The following is a 21,000-nucleotide window of genomic DNA, read 5'->3' as shown; positions in this document are numbered from 1 at the left end:
GAACATGGGCTTGCTGGTCCAGTAGGAAATGGAACTCAATTTTACATTTTTTTAAACCATTTTACTGTATTAAAAATGACAGAGGTTAGAAACAAAGCTCTTATACTTTTATTGAACTGGAATGAGAAGTGACAGAAAATCATTTTGGTCCTAGTGCAGTAAATGTTATCACTAAAACATGTTCAGGGGAGATTAGGACGGTCTCTCAAGCACAAGAGACAAAAGTTCACAAAACAAGGAGTGATTTTTCTGTCCTTGTCTCGCAATCTGTTCAGGAGACAAAAGTATTTCAGCTCTGGGGGTGCTGGATTTGGGGTGAGGGGAACTCGGGTCCTGCAGAGCCCAGGGAGGGAGATTCTCAAATCAAGCCTTGAATAATGTTTGAATTCTCCAAGGAAGCATTAAGTAATAGTTAATGCTGATTGGAAACAAAAGGATGGAGCTGCTCTGCCGGTCCCTCTGCCCTTGGGCTGCTGGTGTCGCTTCTCTGGGCTTCAGAGATAAGATGTGGACGTGGACGGGAAAGGGCTGGTGGTGACAACGGGGACGGCTGCCCCAGCAGCCCCGCGGCTCCTCCCGTTTCACGCAGCTGGGATCTGTCACCGAGCCCCTTCACCCAGCAAAGTTTCCTCTATCTGCACACACATTCTATTTTCTTTGTCCAAAGCAAGCAAGTCAAATAAATATTATACCCTTAATCGGAATTCTGTTGTTGTTTTCTAATTAATCTGTGTCAGTAGCTTGAATGTTTGTGTTAAATCATTTTCTTTGTGAAAGCTTTTAATGAGGAAACAAATTGATTGGATTTTTATGTACTGGATTCTTGCCACTAATGCCTATAGACCAACCCTCTGCACGTCTTGCCTGTGAACGGGTCACTTTGGGGCTTATCTCCAATCTTGGATCTGCTTCCAAATCTCACCAGTGCTGTTCCCTTATTAAAGTGACTCATGTCAACCCAAGATGTGCTCAAAGTGTGAAAGTGGGGCCGGCTGGCGGCTGCGATACTCCTCGTTCTTCTTGGGGCTTCTCGCACTAAATGCGTGGTGACCGTTTGCCGGGTTCCTGGCGGCAGTTCTGACGTGATTCTCCCAGCTGTAACTTATTCATCAGGGTGGAATAAATCATGAAGAAAACAATGTATGCTCATGCCTGTCTTTTTGTTTGTTTTGCTCTTTCAGGTACCGCTTGGAGTGTGTGTCCCGAGGTGAGTACGAGCCGGGGAAGACGGGGCGAGTTCTCCCTGCGCTGAGCCCGGGGAGCCGGGAGGGCTGGATGTGTCTGGTGGTTTTGATGCTGAGTCAACAAGGAGAAGAACTTAAACTGAATATGTATCTGTGAGTGGAGCTTCTTAGGGGTGGAAAAGGGTGAAGTTGTGGTGAGGGCCATAGCAGGAGCTGGGGTTAGTGTTCTGAATAGCAGAAACCCTTTTCTACTTACCCTGGAGAGCAAATAATACAAAACTGTCTGGTGCTGATGTAAATGTGTTGTCTTGGATTAGCCCAGGAAATTTTCCTGCAAAACTTATGTCTGCAGAAAAGGTTTAAAGTCCAGAAAGGGCCGAATGTTCCCATGGGCCGTTGGTAGGAGCAGACTGCTGGGGAACCTGCAGCAAGTTTCCTCCAGTCTCATTGCTGCACGTTAACCCGGACTTGAAACTGGATCAACCTCCAGGTGTAGACAAATGGCCAGGCTGTAAACTCCTCAGGACCGTGACCATCTCTCATTGTGTCTGTTAACAAGCTGGGAGATTCTGATTGTGACTTTGATCTTCATTTCCGCAATAATACGGGTGATGATTTAAACTTTCCAGGGTGCCTGCGGGTCACAAGCCGTGTCAGTGGGTACTTCTGCATATTTGGGGCAATTGATGGATAAGTATTTGCTGAGAGCTGACTCGGGGCTCCTTTGGCTCTGTGGGATTGCTGGAGCTCAGCTCCCGTTCCTCACTGCAGCCAAGGCCTGGCCTTTGGTGGCTTTGGCCGTTCTCCTTCAGTAATGGTTGAGATACGTGAGCACAGGCTGAAGGATCTGCGGGTGTTCAAACAAGACGGGAGCTGGGGCTGTAATAAAAACCCTTGTGAGTGTTCCAACTCCACTAATCCTTCATTTACTCCAGGAATAAATTCCAGTATGTTCCTCCTCGATCAGGCCCCGCTTCCAGCACAGACATGGCAGAAATGCAGCAGCAGCGCAATTCCCACTAGAACAGTGTTATCACATTTTAATATGAGCCTCGGTGCAGCCTCGGTGCTTCTAATTGCTTTCAAACCATTGTTTTCATGCGTTTGGTTGATGAACCCAGCATCTGGCACCATTTGAGAAAGTACAACAGACAGCTGTGTTCAAAATTAAAAGAAAAAGAGAGTGAGAGAGGAGCAGAACACATAAAAGGGCTCAAAATTAGGGTGTTTTTTTGTTAATTTTGGAAGTTCATACAATATAAAGGGTGGAGGAGGGATGCTTCTGTTCTTCTCAAATACTCTTTATTCTTGTATGGAGCTGGAAGCCTGGGTAACATCAGGAAGATCCATTTGTAGAACTGTGTATAGATACGTGAATGAAGCGCCTTGCTCGAACGCCTGCTTGGAATTACTGTACAAGCGTTTGGGTCTTCAGGTATGTCCTTATCTACAAATGTGCTCCTAAGTCATTTTGAGAACTAATAGTATTCGGAAAAAAAATTTAGTAAGAAAGCAGGACAAGTTGGAGTGAAAACATGGGCTTGGCCATTGCCTGGAGAGCCTCAGCCCCGGTGACGGTCCCGTGCTGCGGGTGGAACGGTGATGGGGAGAACTCGGTGCTTGGCGGGTGGAGAAGAACCAGAGAACTACACTGTGGGGCTTGGTTTTATACAAAAAAACCAACCTCGTGTGCCTGGACAGGTTGGTAAGAGCACCACAAACCCCAGCGCAAATGAGCTGCACCCCAGTGCATTGATAACAGGCTGTGGCTGAGGAAAAGGGGGTTTCTTGGCACTAAACAGCCTTTCTGGAGGGGTTTAGCACAACTTGGGGGCACGTCTGCTGGAGGCCGGGGAGCTCCTCAACTCAGAGCTGCGCAGGAACCCCCCGAAAGCCAAAACCTTGGGGATTCCAGCTGGCCCAACCTCTTGGTTTCCACTAGTGCCTGGAATTAATAGAAGGGGTATGATATCTCCCAGCAATCAGAAATGTATGTGAAACAGGAGCGCAGGTCTCGCCTTGAGAGTGAGTTGGATATTCCAGTGCAGTTTTGAGAAGGTGTAACTGAAACAGGAATTCAGGTCTCGCCTTGAGGGTGAGTTGGAAATACTCGCGTGGTTTTGGGAAGGTGGAAGCGAACGGAGCAGCAGCCGCAGGCTGAGCTGCTGGGCCTGGTTCACCCACACCCAGTGATGGTGCTGGCTGAAGGCTGCTCCTGCAGAGCCTTTTTGCCTTGTTCCTTAGGTGCTTCTTGAACAGAGCCCCAGAGCGACTCATATTTCCCTTTGGAGGAGGCCTGGCTGCCTTTGCAAAGCATTTTATACACTTAATATATTTTATACATGCATGCCATTGCTGTCTTGCAGCAACCTCCCCTTTGTGGAAAGAGAGCCGAGGAAAGTTGGCAAAGAAAATCTGGAGAGGACCTGGGTCAGTCTCAGCCCACCCCCACGTTCCTTTCCACTGTTTCTGCCTCTGAGTTCAGCAAAGGGGGAACGTTCTGCGGCAGCTTTGGTTGGGAGAGCCGGCTGCTCGGGGGGACGGTGGGGAACGCAGCCATGGGAGGAGGGGAACCGGGGGAGAGAGATGAGAGCTTGGGAAGAGGATGGAGCGACAGGCAGCAGTGCAAAAGGAAGGGTTAAAGAAGAAGATGCATGTGTAGCTAGATAAGAGCTGTGGGTCAGGCTGCAAGTTTGGCTTTGCTGGAATATTTTTCCTCTGTGCTGCGTGTTTTCTGCGTAGCTCCTCAAAATATGCATAAGTAGTCAAAATGTGAGAGTGAGGATTGTTCCTGTTTGTTAAATTTAGGAAAACCGAGGCTCAAGGAATGTGCTGAAGGTAGCAGAGCATCTACCGGTGTGCCCAGGAACTGGATCCAGATTTGCTGCTTTTCCCAGCTCTGTGCTCAGCCCCAGAAAGTGGCACCTCCTGAAGCAGGAGGAATAAATCCAAACGTATGGCAGGGTGAGGGCCAAGCTGCGCTAAAACATGACTTAAAAACTGGGAGCCTCCATGTTCTGTAAAAGGATTAAGTAACAACGTGGAAAGTCTTAGTGGGCCCCTTATCTGCTGGTGCGCGCTGTTGGGATGGAGCGCGGGTGCTCTTGCCGCTCTGGCCGTGCTCGGGTGCGGGTGCAGACACTCTGGGGTCACCAGCACCCCGGGCCGGCGGTTGTGGCCGTGCACAGCGTGGGTATGGACCTGGGAACGCCTCTAGTTTACTGTCGTTAACTGGCATCATACAATGGCCTGGAGAGTTAGATTTCTGAAGGAGATTTCTATGTAAAGTCTCAAATCTATTGAACTGAAGCGGAGCTGGATGGGAGACGGAACTGCCCGTTTCCCCAACCCGCTGCTCCCTGCTATTGCATATTTGCTTCATGTAGTTATGACAAGTACAAGTAGCAAATCATTAAAGCAGCAAAGCCACCATCTTTACTGTAAAGATCCCCTTTGAAGCTGAGGCAGAGTGTTCCTGAATTAATGGAGTGCACAGTGATTTTACTAAGTTGTATTTATAAAAACCCCTCTTTGCGTTCATGCCAAGAGTCTCCAGCTCAGTGGTAAGCAGGGTTCAGACACAGAAACCTAGCTTAGATTTATGATGTGTTTGAAAATGCAAGGGAAAAAATATCGAATTGACAATATTTGTAACATACTGTTAAAATATCTGTTCTAGCGCCATGCGTGGAATTCCCCTGCTTTATAAACACGAGCGCCAGCTCCAACCCTGGAAATGTCATAACACCTAGAGACAGAAAGAAAACAAGAAAACTTTTGTTAGGATGCCTTGGAAAGTCCAAGAAGTGTTTGGGTGGTGTGTGGAACAGAGGGTTAATTAATGAAAAATAAAATATACACAAAGGCATATGTTCTTGAGCTTAAAAAAAAGCAAAGCTGTAATATCAACACTCGTGACAGGTCCCTTTATCAGCAGGAGCTTTGCTTCCTGCGCTTCTCTGTGGGTGTTGTGTTCTGGGCGCACTAATCAGAGACAGTATGTTCTGCACTGCAATCCCTCCTGTTCCGTAGCTTTGCGGACTGAGCAGCTGCACAGCTTTGCGTTTACACGGACTTATCAATTATTCTGCTACCTGAGGTATTATGCAAGAATTTGGGAGGCAAGTAACAATTATAGGAGCAAACAGAACACTCTGCTTGGGAAAGTGTCATAGGTAGGAGGCAAGTGTCTGCGCTCTGGCTGTATGGAGGAGGATTTGCGTTGTTATTTACATATATACACAGAGAAACCAAGAGGTATGTGTAACTTTGAAACTGCTGCTGTTGCGTTTTGAGTGTTCAAAGCAGAAAGCAGCCCCCCTGCCTTATCGTGAAGCTTTAAAATCTTTAAAAAGCCCTGGACTCCCAGTATTTAAAAGTTTGGTTCACTGTTATCAGTCTTTACTTGGAGTCGGGAAGTGAAGAACCTGCAGGATTTATAATAGCACTGAAAGACCAAGTAACAGCAACGAGCAGCTCGGGTGGGTTATCCTGCAGTTAATGTCAAAATTCCATAGCCTTTATTGAGAAGAATTAGCTTGATGAGGAGGGCTTTTGAGCTCTTTTAAAACCAGCCCGTTGATTTAAAACTTGTTCCAAACTTGAGGGAATTTTCCTGGTTTGGATCACCAGGTGCTTCTTGGAAATCCCGACTTCGTTAATCAAAGTGTTTGAGTTACAGAGTCACCCGCGGCCCTTCCAAACCCGTCCCAATTGGAGCACCTTGGGGCAGTGCTTGTCCCCTTGGGTCATACCTCGGTGTCCCCTGTTGTGTCCTGTGCTCCCTCCCCAGGGCAGCCCTGAGCACACCAGGCTCTTCAGAATAAGGCAACGCACCATAAAAAGGGAGGTATAAAAATGTCAGTAAAGATGCTAAATATACAACAGTTTGGGGAGCCCCAGTAAGTTAAATATTAATGAGTTCTATTGCTCTCACTTTGGTCAGTTAATAAAATACTCTAATTATTAGATTGTCTAAATTGCCTGATGTGCAGCTTTGGAGATAGACAGCCTTCTCAAATGAACCCACTGTGTTTTCTGGACTTGTTCGTGTAATAGGAATGTGCTGCAGCTTTCTTTTTATAAAGAAATCTCTGGGGTTATTGTAATGTGCACAGATGAACAGGCAGCCCAAGCGTCGCTCTGTGCTCATGCACAACAGAAGAACGTTCAAGAAACTGCCCTGCTGGGCATTGAGCACCAGAGTGTTGCCATTGACCATCGCCTGGGCTTTCTCGCAGCTGTAACAGACCCCCTGCTCCACAGAAACGGGGGAAAGGATGTAAATTCTCTGGGTTGGCCATTAAGATGTTTTGGAGCCCTTAGGAAAAGGTGTCACCCTGGGGGCCTCGCCGGGGAGAGGAAATCGGGCCCCTCAGCACCCACAGCCCCACTCAGGGAGCAGCGCTGGGTCAAATCTGGAATCCTGGTTCCCTCTCCCAGCTCTCCGCACAGGGATTCTGCATTGCTTTGGTCTGCAGAGCAGGAACCCCATCTGAATTTTCTCCAAAACAGTAATTCTGCCCTTTAGTCAGGCTCCTTCCTGCCACCCAACTGTAAAATCATCCTTTGCATTATCGTAATGCCTAATGGGCATCTCCCCCAGTCCCCAGAGTGCCCGTCGCTCTGCTGAACGCTCCTGTCTTTGCATTCACTTATGTTCTGTTAACAGTGCGAACCGCTGCAGATACGGGCAAGACAGCCTCCTTGTGTCTTGTCGCTGGAACATGCTCGCTGAACTCAGCTCCCTCCCGCCTCAGCCCTGCTTAGTCCTGGTTCTCTTGGAAGGGTTTTGGCTAAGAAAATACACTGGAGCTACTGCCACTGCAATGGATGGGACTCAAAACTATTTGGCCTGTGGTACCGATGATGTTGATGTCTGGCTTCCCAGACACTGTTGTGTTGTGTTCCTAGCAGAGCTGGTGCCTCAGAAGATGAACCAAAATGTAGATTAGTGATCTTGCTCTGCCTCAGTGTCCCATCCTTTAAACGAGGACCTTTTCAGAGGGGCTCAGGAGGAATAATTTATTAGTGGACAGAAATACAAACTGTTAGTAGCTTTAGGCTGGTTTTGCTCCCATTGGATGGGCTTTGTATTTCACTGACGTGTTACAGGGTCATAAAAGAAAGAATAAATCTTGTTTACTTGTTTACATCCCGTGGGAATCTTGTGCTGCGTTGGGTTTCAGGCTTGTTCTGAGCTGGGATCCCCGTCAGGGGCAGAACTGCTGAAAAGGCACCAAGGACTGCGAGAGGGGATGGGGAGAGAAGGGAAATGGGAGAGGGCAGCTCAGCTGGAAGGACGTGGGCTGGACAACACTGAGGGGTGGGAGACATGCAGCGTCACCTCAGCAGTTGCTTCGTGCCCCCACAGCTTTGGGGGGATATTTGGGACCCCCCCAGCCTCATTGGCTATTTGGATTTGTGAGGAGCTTTGCTGCCTGCCAGAAGTTGTCTTTCGAGCAAGGCTTGCAAGGTGAAAACCCCTTGATGGTGATTTGTGGGGTGGCCTTGCTGGTGTGCGAGCAGGAGCGGGTCCTGCGGCCCAGGCCCCGGCGCTGCCGTTCCTGCAGCTGCAGGTCCTGCACCGCGGCCGATGCTGCGCGCTGCAGCCCGACCTGCTGGGCACAGGGGATCACTGCAGCACACCGGCCTCTGCGCAACAGCTCCCCGCTTCCTAGTTGCTTTTTAACGTAAGTGGCGTTTTTAGTGGACCATTAATTTGCTTTACTACACGCAATTAGCAAAAACTGGATACTGAGTGAACAAAATTAGGCTTGGACTGGATTCCCTTGTCAGCCAGCCAAGAACTGTTTGGGTCGACGTTTCTAAAACAATGATAAATCGTCTCCTCCTGTGTACCAGGAGCTCCCTCGCTTTGCTTTGGCCCCGTTGCCGTCAGGCAGCCCCGTCCCGCTGGTAAAGGCAGCGGAGCCAGCGGCGGGTCCTGCTCTCACCGTGGCCTCAGCAGCCAGGAACACAGTTATTTTCCTTCCGTGCATCACCTCCATGTCCAAGAAAATATTCATTAAGCGGGATAAACACTTTGAGATCTGCAGATAAGAATTTTCTCTTGCATTTTGTTAATAACACCAGTGCTGTTGGTACAGCCTGCGGAGGACAGACAGACGTGTGTGCGTATCAAACTGATGTGCAGCATAAAACATGGGATTTTCAGGCAAATATATTGTTATTACCCAGGCGCGAGCACTCCAGGAAAGTCAATAGGCTGTACAAAGAAGCTGCAGAAAATCTGCATCCACCAAAACCTCAGCTATTCACATATTAATCACAAGGGCTAACCACACAGATCCAAATGGGCGCTTAGGAGCCCATGAAGCCTTTAAGGCATTCAAAAAAGAAACATCATACATTTTCTAGCACATAAATGTGTTTAAAAAGGTATATAATTTATAATAGCAATGTTGACAGAGCTTTAACTACATTACTAAAGCTAAACTATAATATATTTACATGTGAGCAGTACTTACTGTGTGGGTGCGTCTCTGTTGATGTGTTTCCATGTGATTCTCCATAATTTCAGGCAGTGATTGTAGTGAGGGATATTAAACCATAGTATTGATAATACTTTTACAGCTCTGCTTTGGGAAATGCATTACTGCTAAATTAGTCCCTGAAAATCGAGAGATATTAACACTGTCGAGCATGAAGGCAGATGGGATTTGGATCAGAGACCTTTATTTGTAGTATGGTTCTGAGGAGTCATTACTTTAAAGCAGGAACTTTGTTTCTTTGACTATTAACTCGAGTTGGGGATTTTACTTCCGCCTTGGCATGAATGAGCTCATCATAAAAGCGTAAATGGAACTCGCTCGCTATTGATTTCTCTTATGCTCTAAAAAGATGCTTAATGAAACTCTGGATACCCAGATAAAGACCTTCACTGAATGCAAACGAAGCTTAATTGCAGTTCCCTTAACAAGCTACTGGCGATGATATTTTTTCCACCACAAAGCCCTTTCACCTATTCCGATTGTTTCTCTTCCTGTGTGCGCCAGGATGCATTCATTCACCTCTTTTTCCCCTTCCCCTGCCATGACTGTAGGTTAAAGGAAGGAAAACTTTGCGGGCTTGCACCGTATCTGTGTTAATTACACCGAGAGCTCCTATTTCTGCTGCTGCGATAGGAACTTTCTGCAGAGAATGTCAGAGCGCTGAATAGATGGCATCGCTTCATTGTTCTCCCTGTGCTGCGGCTCTGGCGAGGCGAGCAAGGCGGATTTAGCACCCATGGGGCAGCCAGACAGAGCCCGGGGAGCCCTCGATGAGCTGGGAGCCCGAGACACCTCGTGCTCTTCCCCTTAGAGTCCATTTGTCTGTCGTTCGTGCTCCAAAGAGCGATAAGTTGGGGCATTTTGCTGAGGGTTTGTGTAGGAAGATAGAGCAGCTTTGCGTCAGGTGCAGAGTAATTATTTGCTGGGGTTCTGTGCTGTTTGGTTTTTATTCCCTGTGTTTTCATTAAAAGCTAATGAGTTTTTTCTTCATTCAGAACAATAGCCTGGCCCCTGACAAATTGGGGGGTGTTTTTTCTGCTTGGACTCAACTGGCTGTTGCTGCTCCATAAACTTTATGGAGAAGTGGATTAAAGCACGAAAAGTTCTCGTGATGCAAATCCAAATGGAAAGGCTTTGCTTTAAGTAGCTATGAAAACCTCAACGGATTTGCTTTAAGTAGCTATGTCTGCAGAGCTTTCATTGATCTTTTTTGTTACTGGAACTATAAGCAGTATTTGAAAATACTCCTAAAGCTAAACTGGACAACAAGACAGCAAGAACCAATCATGGTGACAACCCCCGGTATGAGATTTCATACCTGGGCTTTATTCTGCCTGTGGCTTGATTCTCCCCCATGGCTGGCGTGGCCACTGACTTGTTCTTGCAAGTAACTTTCCTGCTCAGGCCATTGGTTTTGTTCCAAACAGTTTAGTGCAGCCGTGGCCCCGGCGCTGCCTCCTGCAATCAGAAACCAGAAACAGTTTGCTCGTTACCGCAATAATCCTGCACCTGTATCTCGTTATGCGGGACCACCTGTTACCTTGGTGTTCGTCTGAAACGTCAGGTTTAATATGGTGCAGTTTGGGTGGAAGAAAAGGTTCTTTTCAAAGGGCTGAACGGGCTTATGGAAAGCGCCTTACCAGGCTGGCATCCTCGCATGGCACAATCAACACCACCTTTTCCTGCTGCACTGAGCTGCTGCCGTTTGGTAGCAGCTTTTTAGAGCTTTTCTTTATTGGCCAATGTCTGATCCTGCAGGAGGGATCAGATCCTGCCCTTGCTGCTTGGCATGGGGGATTAGTAATTGCTGATGCTAAATGATGCGCTTCCCAAAAGGAGAAGAAGTGAAAAATAAACCACATCCAAAATATTGTGTCCTGCCTTTGTGCAGCTGGACACTTAATGGTGTCTCTGCTGTGTTTCTGGGTGGGAAGACGAGCGTTAAACCCTCCGTTCCAGGCCACGCTGCCCTTTCAGCAGCGCCTGATTTCAACTCCGGGGCACAGCTCTTCTGTTTGCTGAGATAAACCTTGGTTTTAGTGTGTGAACACAATTAACATCAGCTGAAAACTCACCTTTCTTGCTGTTTGTTGTGTGTTGAATGAGTAAGCAGCTGTCTTTACCTCTGTTATCAGCAGTCTCGGCTGTGTGTGTTCAGGAAATGGAAGGGAAAAGCTTGAAAGGCCACTTTTTTGCTTTGTTTGAGTAGTATTTTCTTCTACAGGTAGGCTGGCTGCGCTCCATTTATATTAAAGTTTGATATTAACATCTGTCACTGTAGTATTTAAGTGCCTTCTGCATAAAATCCAATATCAGTAGCAAATTCCCTCGCAAAATGTCTGCTCACAGAAAACCTCAACGCAGCATCAACTATGGGGAGGTAATCGCTCCTGCTATCGCTTTGTTAATTTGTATGTGACTGCCTGTCATAAGGAGTAATTTTTTTCCCCTATCACTCTTCAGTTAAGGATCTCAAAGCTCTTTCCTAAACTACAGGAAGAGTCTTCACCCTAGTGAAGCAGGTAACCTAGCGTTCCATTCCACAGATGGAGGATTTCTGCAGAGGGCACATACTAATGGCAAGAACAAGGAACTGACATGGTTTTGGTGGTTTGGCCCCAGCACTGGCACTTGCAGCCTCGTCTGGTGTGACGTCTGTGCTGCCTTGGCCCTGAGTGGTGAATCTGGCCTTAAACCCACAAAAGTGGTTTGGGTTTTGTAGAGAGCTCCAGGGGAAGGTGGGACCCAGGAGGAACCGGGTCTCACAGTGTAGGTGGTAAGATGTGAGCTCTTCACCGAGATCAGGCTCTTCTCTTTCCAGGAGAGGATCAGCACGATGCTGGCGTGGGCCAGGACAGTTCTGATGAGAACCAGAGCTGGAGCGTGGCGCCTTCCGTGGCATCCGAGGCGTCGCTTCCGTCAGACTTCCAGGATGACGGTAAGTCACCGCTTTGGGAAGTCCTTGAGTGAAGAAGACAGAAAGGTAAGTGTGATCTAGTACAACTTCCTTGTTGTCTTTCATCCATCTCATAACACTGCAAGCATGTTTTGGCTTTTTGTTGGCTGGTAGCTGTTTTGTCAGTGACTAGAAAATGTTACAGTGATCCTGAATTTAATTTAGTGTTGCTGAAGTTAAATGTATTTGTTGATTGTCTTGGGACAAACTGAAGTTGGTTGGTGCTGAGTGGTGGATGGGACCTGGCCCTGAGGCCAAGGGCTCTTTCCAAAGCTGCACTGTGGCCACAACAACCCCCTGCAGCGCTCCAGGCTGGGCACAGAGTGGCTGCAGAGCAGTCAGACAGAAAGGGACCTGGGGGGACTGATGGACAGGAAGCTCAACATGAGCCAACAGTGTGTCCAGGTGGCCAAGAAGGCCAATGGTGTCCTGCCCTGTATCAAAAACAGCGTGGTCAGCAGGACCAGGGCAGTGATCCTTCCCCTGTACTCTGCATTGGGGAGGCCACACCTGGAGTGTTGTGTTCAGTTCTGGGCCCCTCAGCTCAGGAAAGAGATTGAAGTGCTGGAGCGGGTCCAGAGAAGAGCAACAAGACTGGGGAAGGGACTGGAACACAAGCCCTATGGGGAGAGGCTGAGGGAGCTGGGCTTGTTTAGTCTGGAGAAGAGGAGGCTTAGAGGTGAGCTCAGCACTCTCTAGAACTACCTGAAGGGCAGTTCTAGCCAGGTGGGGATTGGGCTCTTCTCCCAGGCATCAGCAATAGGACAAGGGGCCATGGGCTTAAACTCTACCAGGGGAAATTTAGGCTGGATATTAGAAAGAAATTCTTTACAGAGAGAGTGGTCAGGCATTGGAATGGCTGCCCAGGGAGGTGCTGGACTCGCCGTCCCTAGAGGTTTTTAAACTGAGATTGGACATGGCACTTAGTGCCATGATCTAGTAAACGGACTGGAGTTGGACCAAGGGTTGGACTGGATGATCTCTGAGGTCTTTTCCAACCCAGTCAATTCTGTGATTCTGTGAGATGTCAGACGGGGGTTTTCTGGGCTAAGGGTTTCTGTGATGCTCACGTCCGCTTGTCAGTGGTGGTTTAGGAGTGATGGATTTGCAAGATGCTGTCGCAGTTGAACCTGCAGAGCTGAGATGGTTCTGATCTTCTCAGGGGTTATCTCTGGGCCCTAGCGAAGGCTCGACTGCTTTGGTCTCAGATTCTCAATCTCTCACTTCCCACAGATCTTGTTTCCTCCTCCTCTTCTGCTTCACTTGCACTTTCCCTCATGCTTTCTTACCCCCCCTTGTCCTTCCTTTTTCATTTCCTCTGCTTCTGTCCCTCCTCTTCTCCACCTTTCTCTGCTCAGTGTGCTCTTTCATGTCTACTCCCACTCTTGCTAGCAATTGGTAGTCATCAGTCAAGAACACAAAGAAAGAAGGATTTATTTGGGACAAGGCCATAAGAGCTGATGGGCACCACAGTTACCAGGCATATCTGCTCTATGTGTTGATTCGAGCTATAAAATAAACGGCTTCATTTAGACTGATTAGAGACAAGGTTGGTCTGATAGATAACGAGTAATTGCAGCATGAAAAGAGGTGTGGAGTTTGGGTTTGGTTGTTTTAAATAATCTGTGTGCTCAGATACGATGCACTTACGCAGAGTGCGGATGGAGAACGTGTGACAAGGATAATGGATGTTGGCCTAAATGGGACATGAAAGGCTGCTGAAGACCTCGCGCTTGGCCTCGCCAGGCGAGCAATGTCTTTATGAAGTCTAGGGTTTCTCCTGGCATGTTTATTAAGCTTGTCTAAGGAGGTATTTGCTTTGCTAACTCTGAGTGGTGGTTTTTGGCAGCTCTGCGGGGCAGAGTTTGACAGGACGCTCGCAAGGTATGCAAACACTTGGCACCACTGGAAGTTTTCAGACGCAGATGGGATGCCAGGCTCGATGGAAGGATGCCCAAGTGGCTGAATGGCCAGGAGAGTGATAATATAGAAAAACTACATACTACAAAAAGGAGGGAAAAAAGCTGGCATTGAGAGCAGTTACATTAAAGTGAGGTGTTAGCTCTTGGAAGCTGGTGAGAGTGCTGAATTAACAGCAAGTCACAGACTGTGTGTGTTCGTTCTGGATGGAAGCTGAACGATGTTGGCTGATCGGATGCAGGCCGCTGGTAGTTTGAAACAGGAATATTAGAGGGGGGAAAAAAGGAAAAGAGATTAAATTGCTGCTTTCAAGAAGTAAATGAAGCTAAATTTTGAACAGACTTTTCCTGGCTTGTCCTGACTTCTCGTGGGAATCGGAGAAGCTTCCGAGATGTCTCTGGAGGGAGCAGGAGGGCCGGGGCGGGTTGGGATGACTCTACTCAATGAGGCATGGCCCGCGCTGGAGGATCGTCCCTAATGAGTGATTAAGGAGCTAATGTTTGTACAGCGCTGGGAGGCTGGGAAGCACTGGGGAAGTGCTAAGTACTCTTATAATGATAAGTATTTCTTAGGAGACACTTCCCACGCAATGTACTCTGCTTGGAATACTTGAAGACTTTTCCAAAATGTTTTGTCTTTTAAACTGGTAGATCAGTTAATTCGCTGGTGTTTGTTCATTCAGCGTTACTGAAGCACAATGCCACCATGTCCTGAGGGGTGGGAGCTGTGTATCTTTAGTATTTAGCTTTATCAGTGGGGTTTCCCCGCGGCTCCTCAGCCATGAGCCAGAGGAGTCACTTGGCGTCGCAGCGAGATCACGGCCGTGTCGCAACAACACGAGGCCAATATATTCTGTGTGTATTACACAGGTGTAGGTCAGCACGGGCAAGGTGACGGGGATGTACTTTATGGGTTCTGTTAGGCATGGGCCCAAGGGGTAAGAAATCTCACCTCTGACCTCCAAGGTTTTTCCATCATGTCAACAGAGAACTTTGGCCAAACATATTGACAGCTTGGGCAGTTCTGCAGGGTGGGCTGTGTTTGGGGTTTTTTAACGTAAGTTTGGAGTATTTAAACTCAAATCCTTTAGCAAAAATTCCCTTTGCTTTATAAAAATGTACTAAAAATGGCTTTTGTCTTAAAAGGTGCGGAGGATGGCAGATGAAGTGGCATCTCACTGTGTCCCAGTGGCTTGGGGACAGAGGGACAGACACAATGCTGAGGGCTGGGGGGGTTAGAGACTGTAAAGAGGTGTCTGGTCTGTAATCCAGCTCCAGGTACTTGAACCCATTTGCAGCCTGGACAGGGGGTCCAGGGGGTGCCGGGATGGGGAGTCCCGCGGGTGCCCGTTGCCGGGATATGGATCCCAGGGGGTGCCCGTTGCCGGGATATGGATCCCAGGGGGTGCCCGTTGCCGGGATGGGGTCCCGGGGGTGTCTGTTGACGGGATGAGGGTTCCCGGGGGTGTCCGTTGCCGGGATGGGGTCCCGGGGGTGTCCGTTGCCGGGATGGGGGTTCCCGGGGGTGCCCATTGCCGGGATGGGGTCCCGGGGGTGTCCGTTGCCGGGATGGGGGTTCCCGGGGGTGCCCGTTGCCGGGATGGGGTCCCGCGGGTGCCCGTTGCCGGGATGGGGTCCCGGGGGTGCCCGTTGCCGGGATGGGGGTTCCCGGGGGTGCCCGTTGCCGGGATGGGGGTTCCCGGGGGTGTCCGTTGCCGGGATGGGGTCCCGGGGGTGCCCGTTGCCGGGCTGCGGGAGCGGCGGCGACAGCGGAGTTCTGCAGCGCCCCCGTGTGGCGCAGGGGGAGCTGGAACCCGCGTGGGCGCCTTGGACTTTTCTTGTTACTTTTGATTAAAAACCACAACGAACAAACAAAACAACAACACCCCCACACCCCCACCCCAACCTCCAAAACAGGTGTTTTCGGCAATTTCTTCTTCCTGCTCTTCCCACTGCGGGAGCCCCGACAGCTCCGCGTGGGCTTGGGCTAAGCCCCTGTGTCGATTCAGTAACAGCAAATCTCTGCTTTTCAGAGCCCAAAGTGGCAGTGGTGGTTTTCTCCTGCTGCTCTGGGCTGGCCTATGGCCCTCAGCCTGTGCTGGGGCCCGGAGGAGCCACTTGCCCAAATGCTGCTGAATTTCAGGTGCAAAACCAAAGCGCGTCAAATAAAATGCAGACTAAGAACCTGTTTCAGGAATGCTGAGTATCAGCAATGGTCTGTATAGATCAAACCCTGAATGACCACAGATGCCTCTTATGCTGGAGTTGAAAGCTTTACATTTTTCTTTTCAAAAACCATTAGAAGCAATTATCTCTGTCTCCCTGATGTCCAGAAATGTCTTTTGTTGCTTTTGATGGGGTTATTATAAACTTAGCGTTCATGTATTTTCAGCCTCCCGAAGCAGCGCAACCCCCCATGGGGGACAGGTTGGCGAGGGTGCGATTGCTGCTGAAGGTTTCACCCGGACCGTTCCCTTTCTGATCTCGGGCATCGCCCCAACGAACCCGGGGAGCGAGAGGTTAAAACACGGGTCAGTTATGTCTCCCGATTCCTTCCCCTGCCGTGGAGCAGGTCTGACCAGCTCAGTGTGAGCTTTGCCAAGGGGAGGAGAACAGGCACTAATCCACGTTTAAGAAAACAACATGTTTTCTAAAAAAAATATCTACTCATACTGTGTGACAGTTTGTAAAGAAATCAGAATCCCTTAAAGCTGCAGAGCTCATGTTCTTTGATTTATCGGTTTCTGAATGGAAATGCACCATAACATTAGCGCTTTCAAGCCCAGTGTGATAATGTCTCTGGCATTGTGCAAATAAGTTCCTGGAACGGTGCTCTGGCTGGTCAAAAGGTTTGGCTATATTTTATACGGAGCAACTCGGTTCACCTCTATATTAAGGATTATTTGTTCGGGGTGGAGAGGAGGAGGGTGGGTTGCTCGCCGGCTGCCAGCAATAGATGCATAAATTACATAGGAGAGCTCAGAGCTTTGTGGGGAACGAGCAGCAGTGAGAGTCACGCCACCAAGATTTTCAGCTTTCATTTAAAACAAACAAACGGAAAAATCCCCAACCCAAAGTGGCTTCGTGTTCCCGTTTGGGATTTTACAGCTGCAGCAAATTGTAGCACAAGTGATCGCTGCAGAAATCCTGCGTGACTGCGACCACGGGTCCCACCAGCCGCGCATGAGGAGCCGCAGGCGCTGGTCTGGGGGGGGGCCACCCCGGTTCTGTGGGCTCTGTGGCTTCTGTGGGTGCCAGTTCAGGCTCAAAGTCCCGTTTCCTCAAGGGGAGATGTTTGGGAGCTGGTCGGAGAGGCTGTTGTGGTGCTCAGGGTGTCTGGAGGAGCGGGTGGCTGCAAGTGCCTTCTGTGTTGTCTGGTGTCCCCTCGTACCCCGTAAAAGCAGGTTTTCTCTATAAAGAGTTGAATCATAACACATCGGTGCTGACTGATGGGACTGGACGGCGGGTGCCTGCGGATGCTCAGCCCAGATCTCTTGGGAACATCCTGTCTGGTGGTTCCTTAGCGCTTTTTTGGGACACAATCCTGACGCAAACCAGATCGGGCCCCAAAATGTGGTCCAGCCTATCCCTTAAGCTCCCACATCAGAACGGGATGCAGTTTCATGGTGGTTATTTGCAATCGAGGACAGTCAACCTCAAGATTCGAGCGTTGGCTTTAAAAGCGTGAGTTGCTTTTACACGAAATAATGTGTCTGTGATTCGGTCTTTGGGTGTTCTGGGCCTTGGTTTGTGGTTTGGAAGGGGATTTCTGCCCAACCATTGGGACGTTTGTTTGTTTTTTAAGCTGTGATCCTCAAGTAATTCCTTGATCGCAAGAGCTCTTAAGAAAAGCAAAAATGTTATGAAACATGTGGTGTAAAATCTCAGCAGTTTGCTGGGCCTGTGGGGCCCCAGACAGGAGTTATAGCTCAAGTCGCTTAGAAGTCATAGGCTTAGAAATGCCAATAACTTATTAATGCGGCTTTTCTAAAGCAAAAATCCTGCCTTCTTCACCGATTCCCTACGGGGAAAAACCATAATTAAAGTTTCTTTGTATTGCTTTATAAGTGCAGGATCAGATGAACAGATTTATTTTCTGTACCTAGAGGACAGTGTTTAACGACAAGGTGTTATCTGGATTCTTTTAGTAAGCGGTTCAACAACAGCGAGCGTGAAAACAGGGGGCACGGGCTGATGGGCACAGCCCAGAATTCATTGTAGGGGAGGATGCCCTGAGCCTGTCGAGGATTTCGGTGCATGGGGGCTCGGTTTGTGGGGTCTGGGTGCATGGGGGTTCGGTTTGTGGGGTGGATGCTGTGGGTACCTGGTCCCGGGTGGGTGACAGCTGTTGGAGCTGGGATGGAGCCTCCTCTCGTGGCAAATCGCATGTTCCTCGTGTCAAACACACGGGAATGATCAATGCGCACGTGACGGTGGCGCTGAGGGCTGGGATAACTCACGCACCCGCCTCCTAAAGGCTTTTTTATTCATGAGTATGTAAATCCGAGGCATAAACGCTTTGTGTCTCTATGTTCTCCCCAGCAGAGGGATCAATATGCAGGGAATGTCAGTTAACACAGTGTCAGGGTGGAACTTCATCACAGCGTCTCTTCTGCCCTTTCTTAAAATAAAGTGATTCTAGTTTCCTGAATTAACGGGCGCCTGAGTCTTCTCACTGACCTGCGAGGGGTTTTCCATGTGGGGGTGCTAGGGGCGGGTGCTGGTTTGGGATGGGGTCGGTGTCCCCAAGGGCGTCACCATGGCCTGGGAAAGCGTGTTGTACACCGGCAGTGACGGGGTGACTGCACACCCAGAACCAACAGCCTGTCACCAAATACCTGAATAGGAGGATAGAAGACTTGGTGGGCCTTAACAGTAGCAAGGCGAAGAGATGCTCTAGGTTATGCAATTGAAGCCTGTGGGGGTTATAACAGAGATATGGGGTTGGGTTTTTTCGTATTAGGATATTGAGTGTACTCTTCCTCTGCTCGAACAAGAGGACTTGTGTGAAACCAGGGCCAGCTCCTCATTCCTCTGTGGGACACGTTTGTGTGGCAGCTCAAGGACAAAGATGGAAACCAAACAGGTGCTTTCCTGTGTATGGAGCTGCCTGGTCCCCAGACACCAGCACCGCCTGCTCCATGGAACCCCGTGTGGGGACAGCCGGGGTTTTACCTGGGCTTGCCCGAGCAATCTCAGAACACTAACAAGTCCTGAAAGACAAAATTCCCAGCTGAAGGAAATGGTCTAGACAGCAAGAAAAGCCCCCGCTATATATGAGTTAGCACAGGCTAAGCTGCTACTGACTTCATTCTGACTTAAGCCTGTGCTTAAATGTGCGGTTCAATGTGAGCCACAGGGAATACATTAAATTATTGCTCAGGTTATGTAGTGCTGAAAATGGCTGTGTGCAAAAACAAAGCCACTGTCCTGAAGAATTTAATTTAAAGACCAGTTATAATAAATTCTAAAGTGAAATGTGTGAAAGGACAACTGGAGGGAAGAAAAAGCTTTCTTTTTCTTTTAATTTATTTCATTTCTCCTTTAAATGTAAAGAGTCGAGTATAACTCCATTCAGCGAGCTCCTCCCTAGAGCTGTTGTACCTGCGGTGGGTTTACTCGAGCAAAGAGGCTCCGTCGGATGTTCTGTCATTGTCATTTTGCACGAAGGCGCTTTGGTGTGTGCGCACACGTGTGTTTTAAAGAGTCGCTTTGTTTGAGGCTCACAGTGATGAACTACTTCTTAAAACAAGTTAAACTTTTATTGTTTAACCCTCGGAGAGATGTGGCAGTTGAAAGCGATTGGGTGTCCAGATTGATTTTTGGTGTTGCCGAGCGGCTCGTACCTGCGCGGCGGGGGCGGCGCCGGGGGCGCCGAGCGGACGCGGGGACTTGTGCTAATCCAGTGTCACGGGAAGAGCAGCCGAAACAATCGGCATCATCCTTCACCCTGATAATGCCTTCTCGCCAACTAATAGCTCCTTGTTCATCAAGGAAACGAATGTGTGCGGAGGTGACACGCTCTTCACCCACCGCTCTTTGTTCGAGGGTCCTCCAGACTGATTGTATCAGCTCCAGCACTGACAAATATCCCCCCAAACTTTAACACTATGTAAAATTGAGTTATAGGGTTTTAAGGTTAGACTCTTCTGGCTGAAGGTTGATTGTCTCCGAGAGATAAAGGAATCAGTGCTCAACAATAACAAAATCTTTGCCATAGGATAATGCCTGTTATTGAGCTCACAGCTCTCTTTATTTGGTTACAAAGCTTCACCCCTATTTTTTTCCCTGCACTCACGGGTTGAAGTGGGAGCTGCTGTTTGAAATTGCTGCTGTTCCTCTCTCCACCCTCAGCCTGTGCTTGAACAAACTCTGGCAGACAGATCGATGGCCCATCACCCGGGGCCGTGTCTCTGCAGCTTTTAACCCAGTTGCCCTCGCAGTGGCACCTTCCCAGCGCAGAGCAGAGCGAAGGTGCTGCTGGAGAAACCCAAAGGGCTTACTGGGCAAATCAAAGAATAAGAGACCATTTTTGTAGGTTTACAGTAAGATTCATCCACTGGAGTGGAGGAAATAACTCCCCTTGAGCTGGGGCTGGTGTGGAGTGCGAGTGGCCTGAGCCAGGCCCGGTGAGGAGCCGGTGCCATTGGTGACAATCGCAGCTCGGCGCCTCGGAGCCCCAAACACCTTGTGCAGATTCTCTGGCCAAATTACTATTTTGCATTTAGTGATGAGACTCGGCCATCTGCCGTAAGTGGAAACAGTCTGGCACCGCTCTGCAGAGCATCAAAGCATTAACAGAAATGGTGGAATCTGAGGGAAGCAGTTGGAAGGTTATTTTGACTTTAAATCGACGGCATCCAGCGCTGAGACCGTGCGGTGCTGAGGGCACCGAGCGCCAGCCAAAGGGGCTGCCTGGGGGGACTGTGCGGGGCGCACAGACCCAGACCGGGCACCGCTGATTGGAGTGGAGCTCCTGGGCTCTCTGAACTGCTTCCAAACCCCAGGGTGCTCCGCCTGTCCTGATAAACACCTGATGCATGAGGTGCACGCAGAGGACGGGCGTGATACGGATGAACGTTCCTCAAGGATCTGGAGCGGGCAGGCGGTTGGTGTCAGTCTTTGTGAATATATATGGGGTGGTGCTCTCCCCAACCCCCAGCTCGTATCTCTGCTTCACCCACTTTTAGTTGCCTAAAAAGCCAGAACTCTGCTGTCCCCTGAGGCTGCAGGAGAGGAGCTGTCAGCTCTCCCCTCATTTCTGCTCCCTGAGACCTCGTTGCTGTCCGGGTGCCGCAGAGCAGGGCTGGCCCCTCTGGGGAGCTGTGGGGCAGGGGGTGGGTTCCCAGGTCCTCCGACCTCAGAGGGAAACGGTTTCCACCCCGTTCCCGTGCACCCTTCCCGTGGCCAGTGGATCAGGTGGGAGT

At 49.3% G+C, this 21,000-nt stretch overlaps 1 protein-coding gene and 1 long non-coding RNA gene across 3 annotated transcripts in view; one reads left to right on the top strand and one right to left on the bottom strand.

The window, feature by feature from the left end:
* Window positions 1-21,000, top strand: part of SKAP1 (src kinase associated phosphoprotein 1) — a 127,825-nt gene that overhangs the window by 11,952 nt on the left and 94,873 nt on the right. Inside the window, exons 3-4 of one of the 2 annotated variants that reach the window (XM_005508283.3) lie at window positions 1,182-1,207; window positions 11,520-11,636. In XM_005508283.3, coding sequence (XP_005508340.2) covers window positions 1,182-1,207; window positions 11,520-11,636 — 143 coding nt within the window. The remainder of the gene's footprint in view (window positions 1-1,181; window positions 1,208-11,519; window positions 11,637-21,000) is intronic. The other variant, XM_065039728.1, reaches the window with a different exon arrangement.
* On the bottom strand, window positions 103-9,360 carry LOC110363137 (uncharacterized). The gene is made up of 3 exons (XR_010467774.1): window positions 8,675-9,360; window positions 4,844-4,932; window positions 103-2,339 (listed from the first exon to the last, which is right to left on the bottom strand). It is a non-coding gene; the product is annotated as an uncharacterized LOC110363137 (long non-coding RNA).

The sequence above is a fragment of the Columba livia genome, chromosome 23 (genome assembly GCF_036013475.1).
Source record: "Columba livia isolate bColLiv1 breed racing homer chromosome 23, bColLiv1.pat.W.v2, whole genome shotgun sequence".
NCBI classification, from domain to species: domain Eukaryota; kingdom Metazoa; phylum Chordata; class Aves; order Columbiformes; family Columbidae; genus Columba; species Columba livia.
This window is presented reverse-complemented; position numbering and strand designations above follow the sequence as displayed.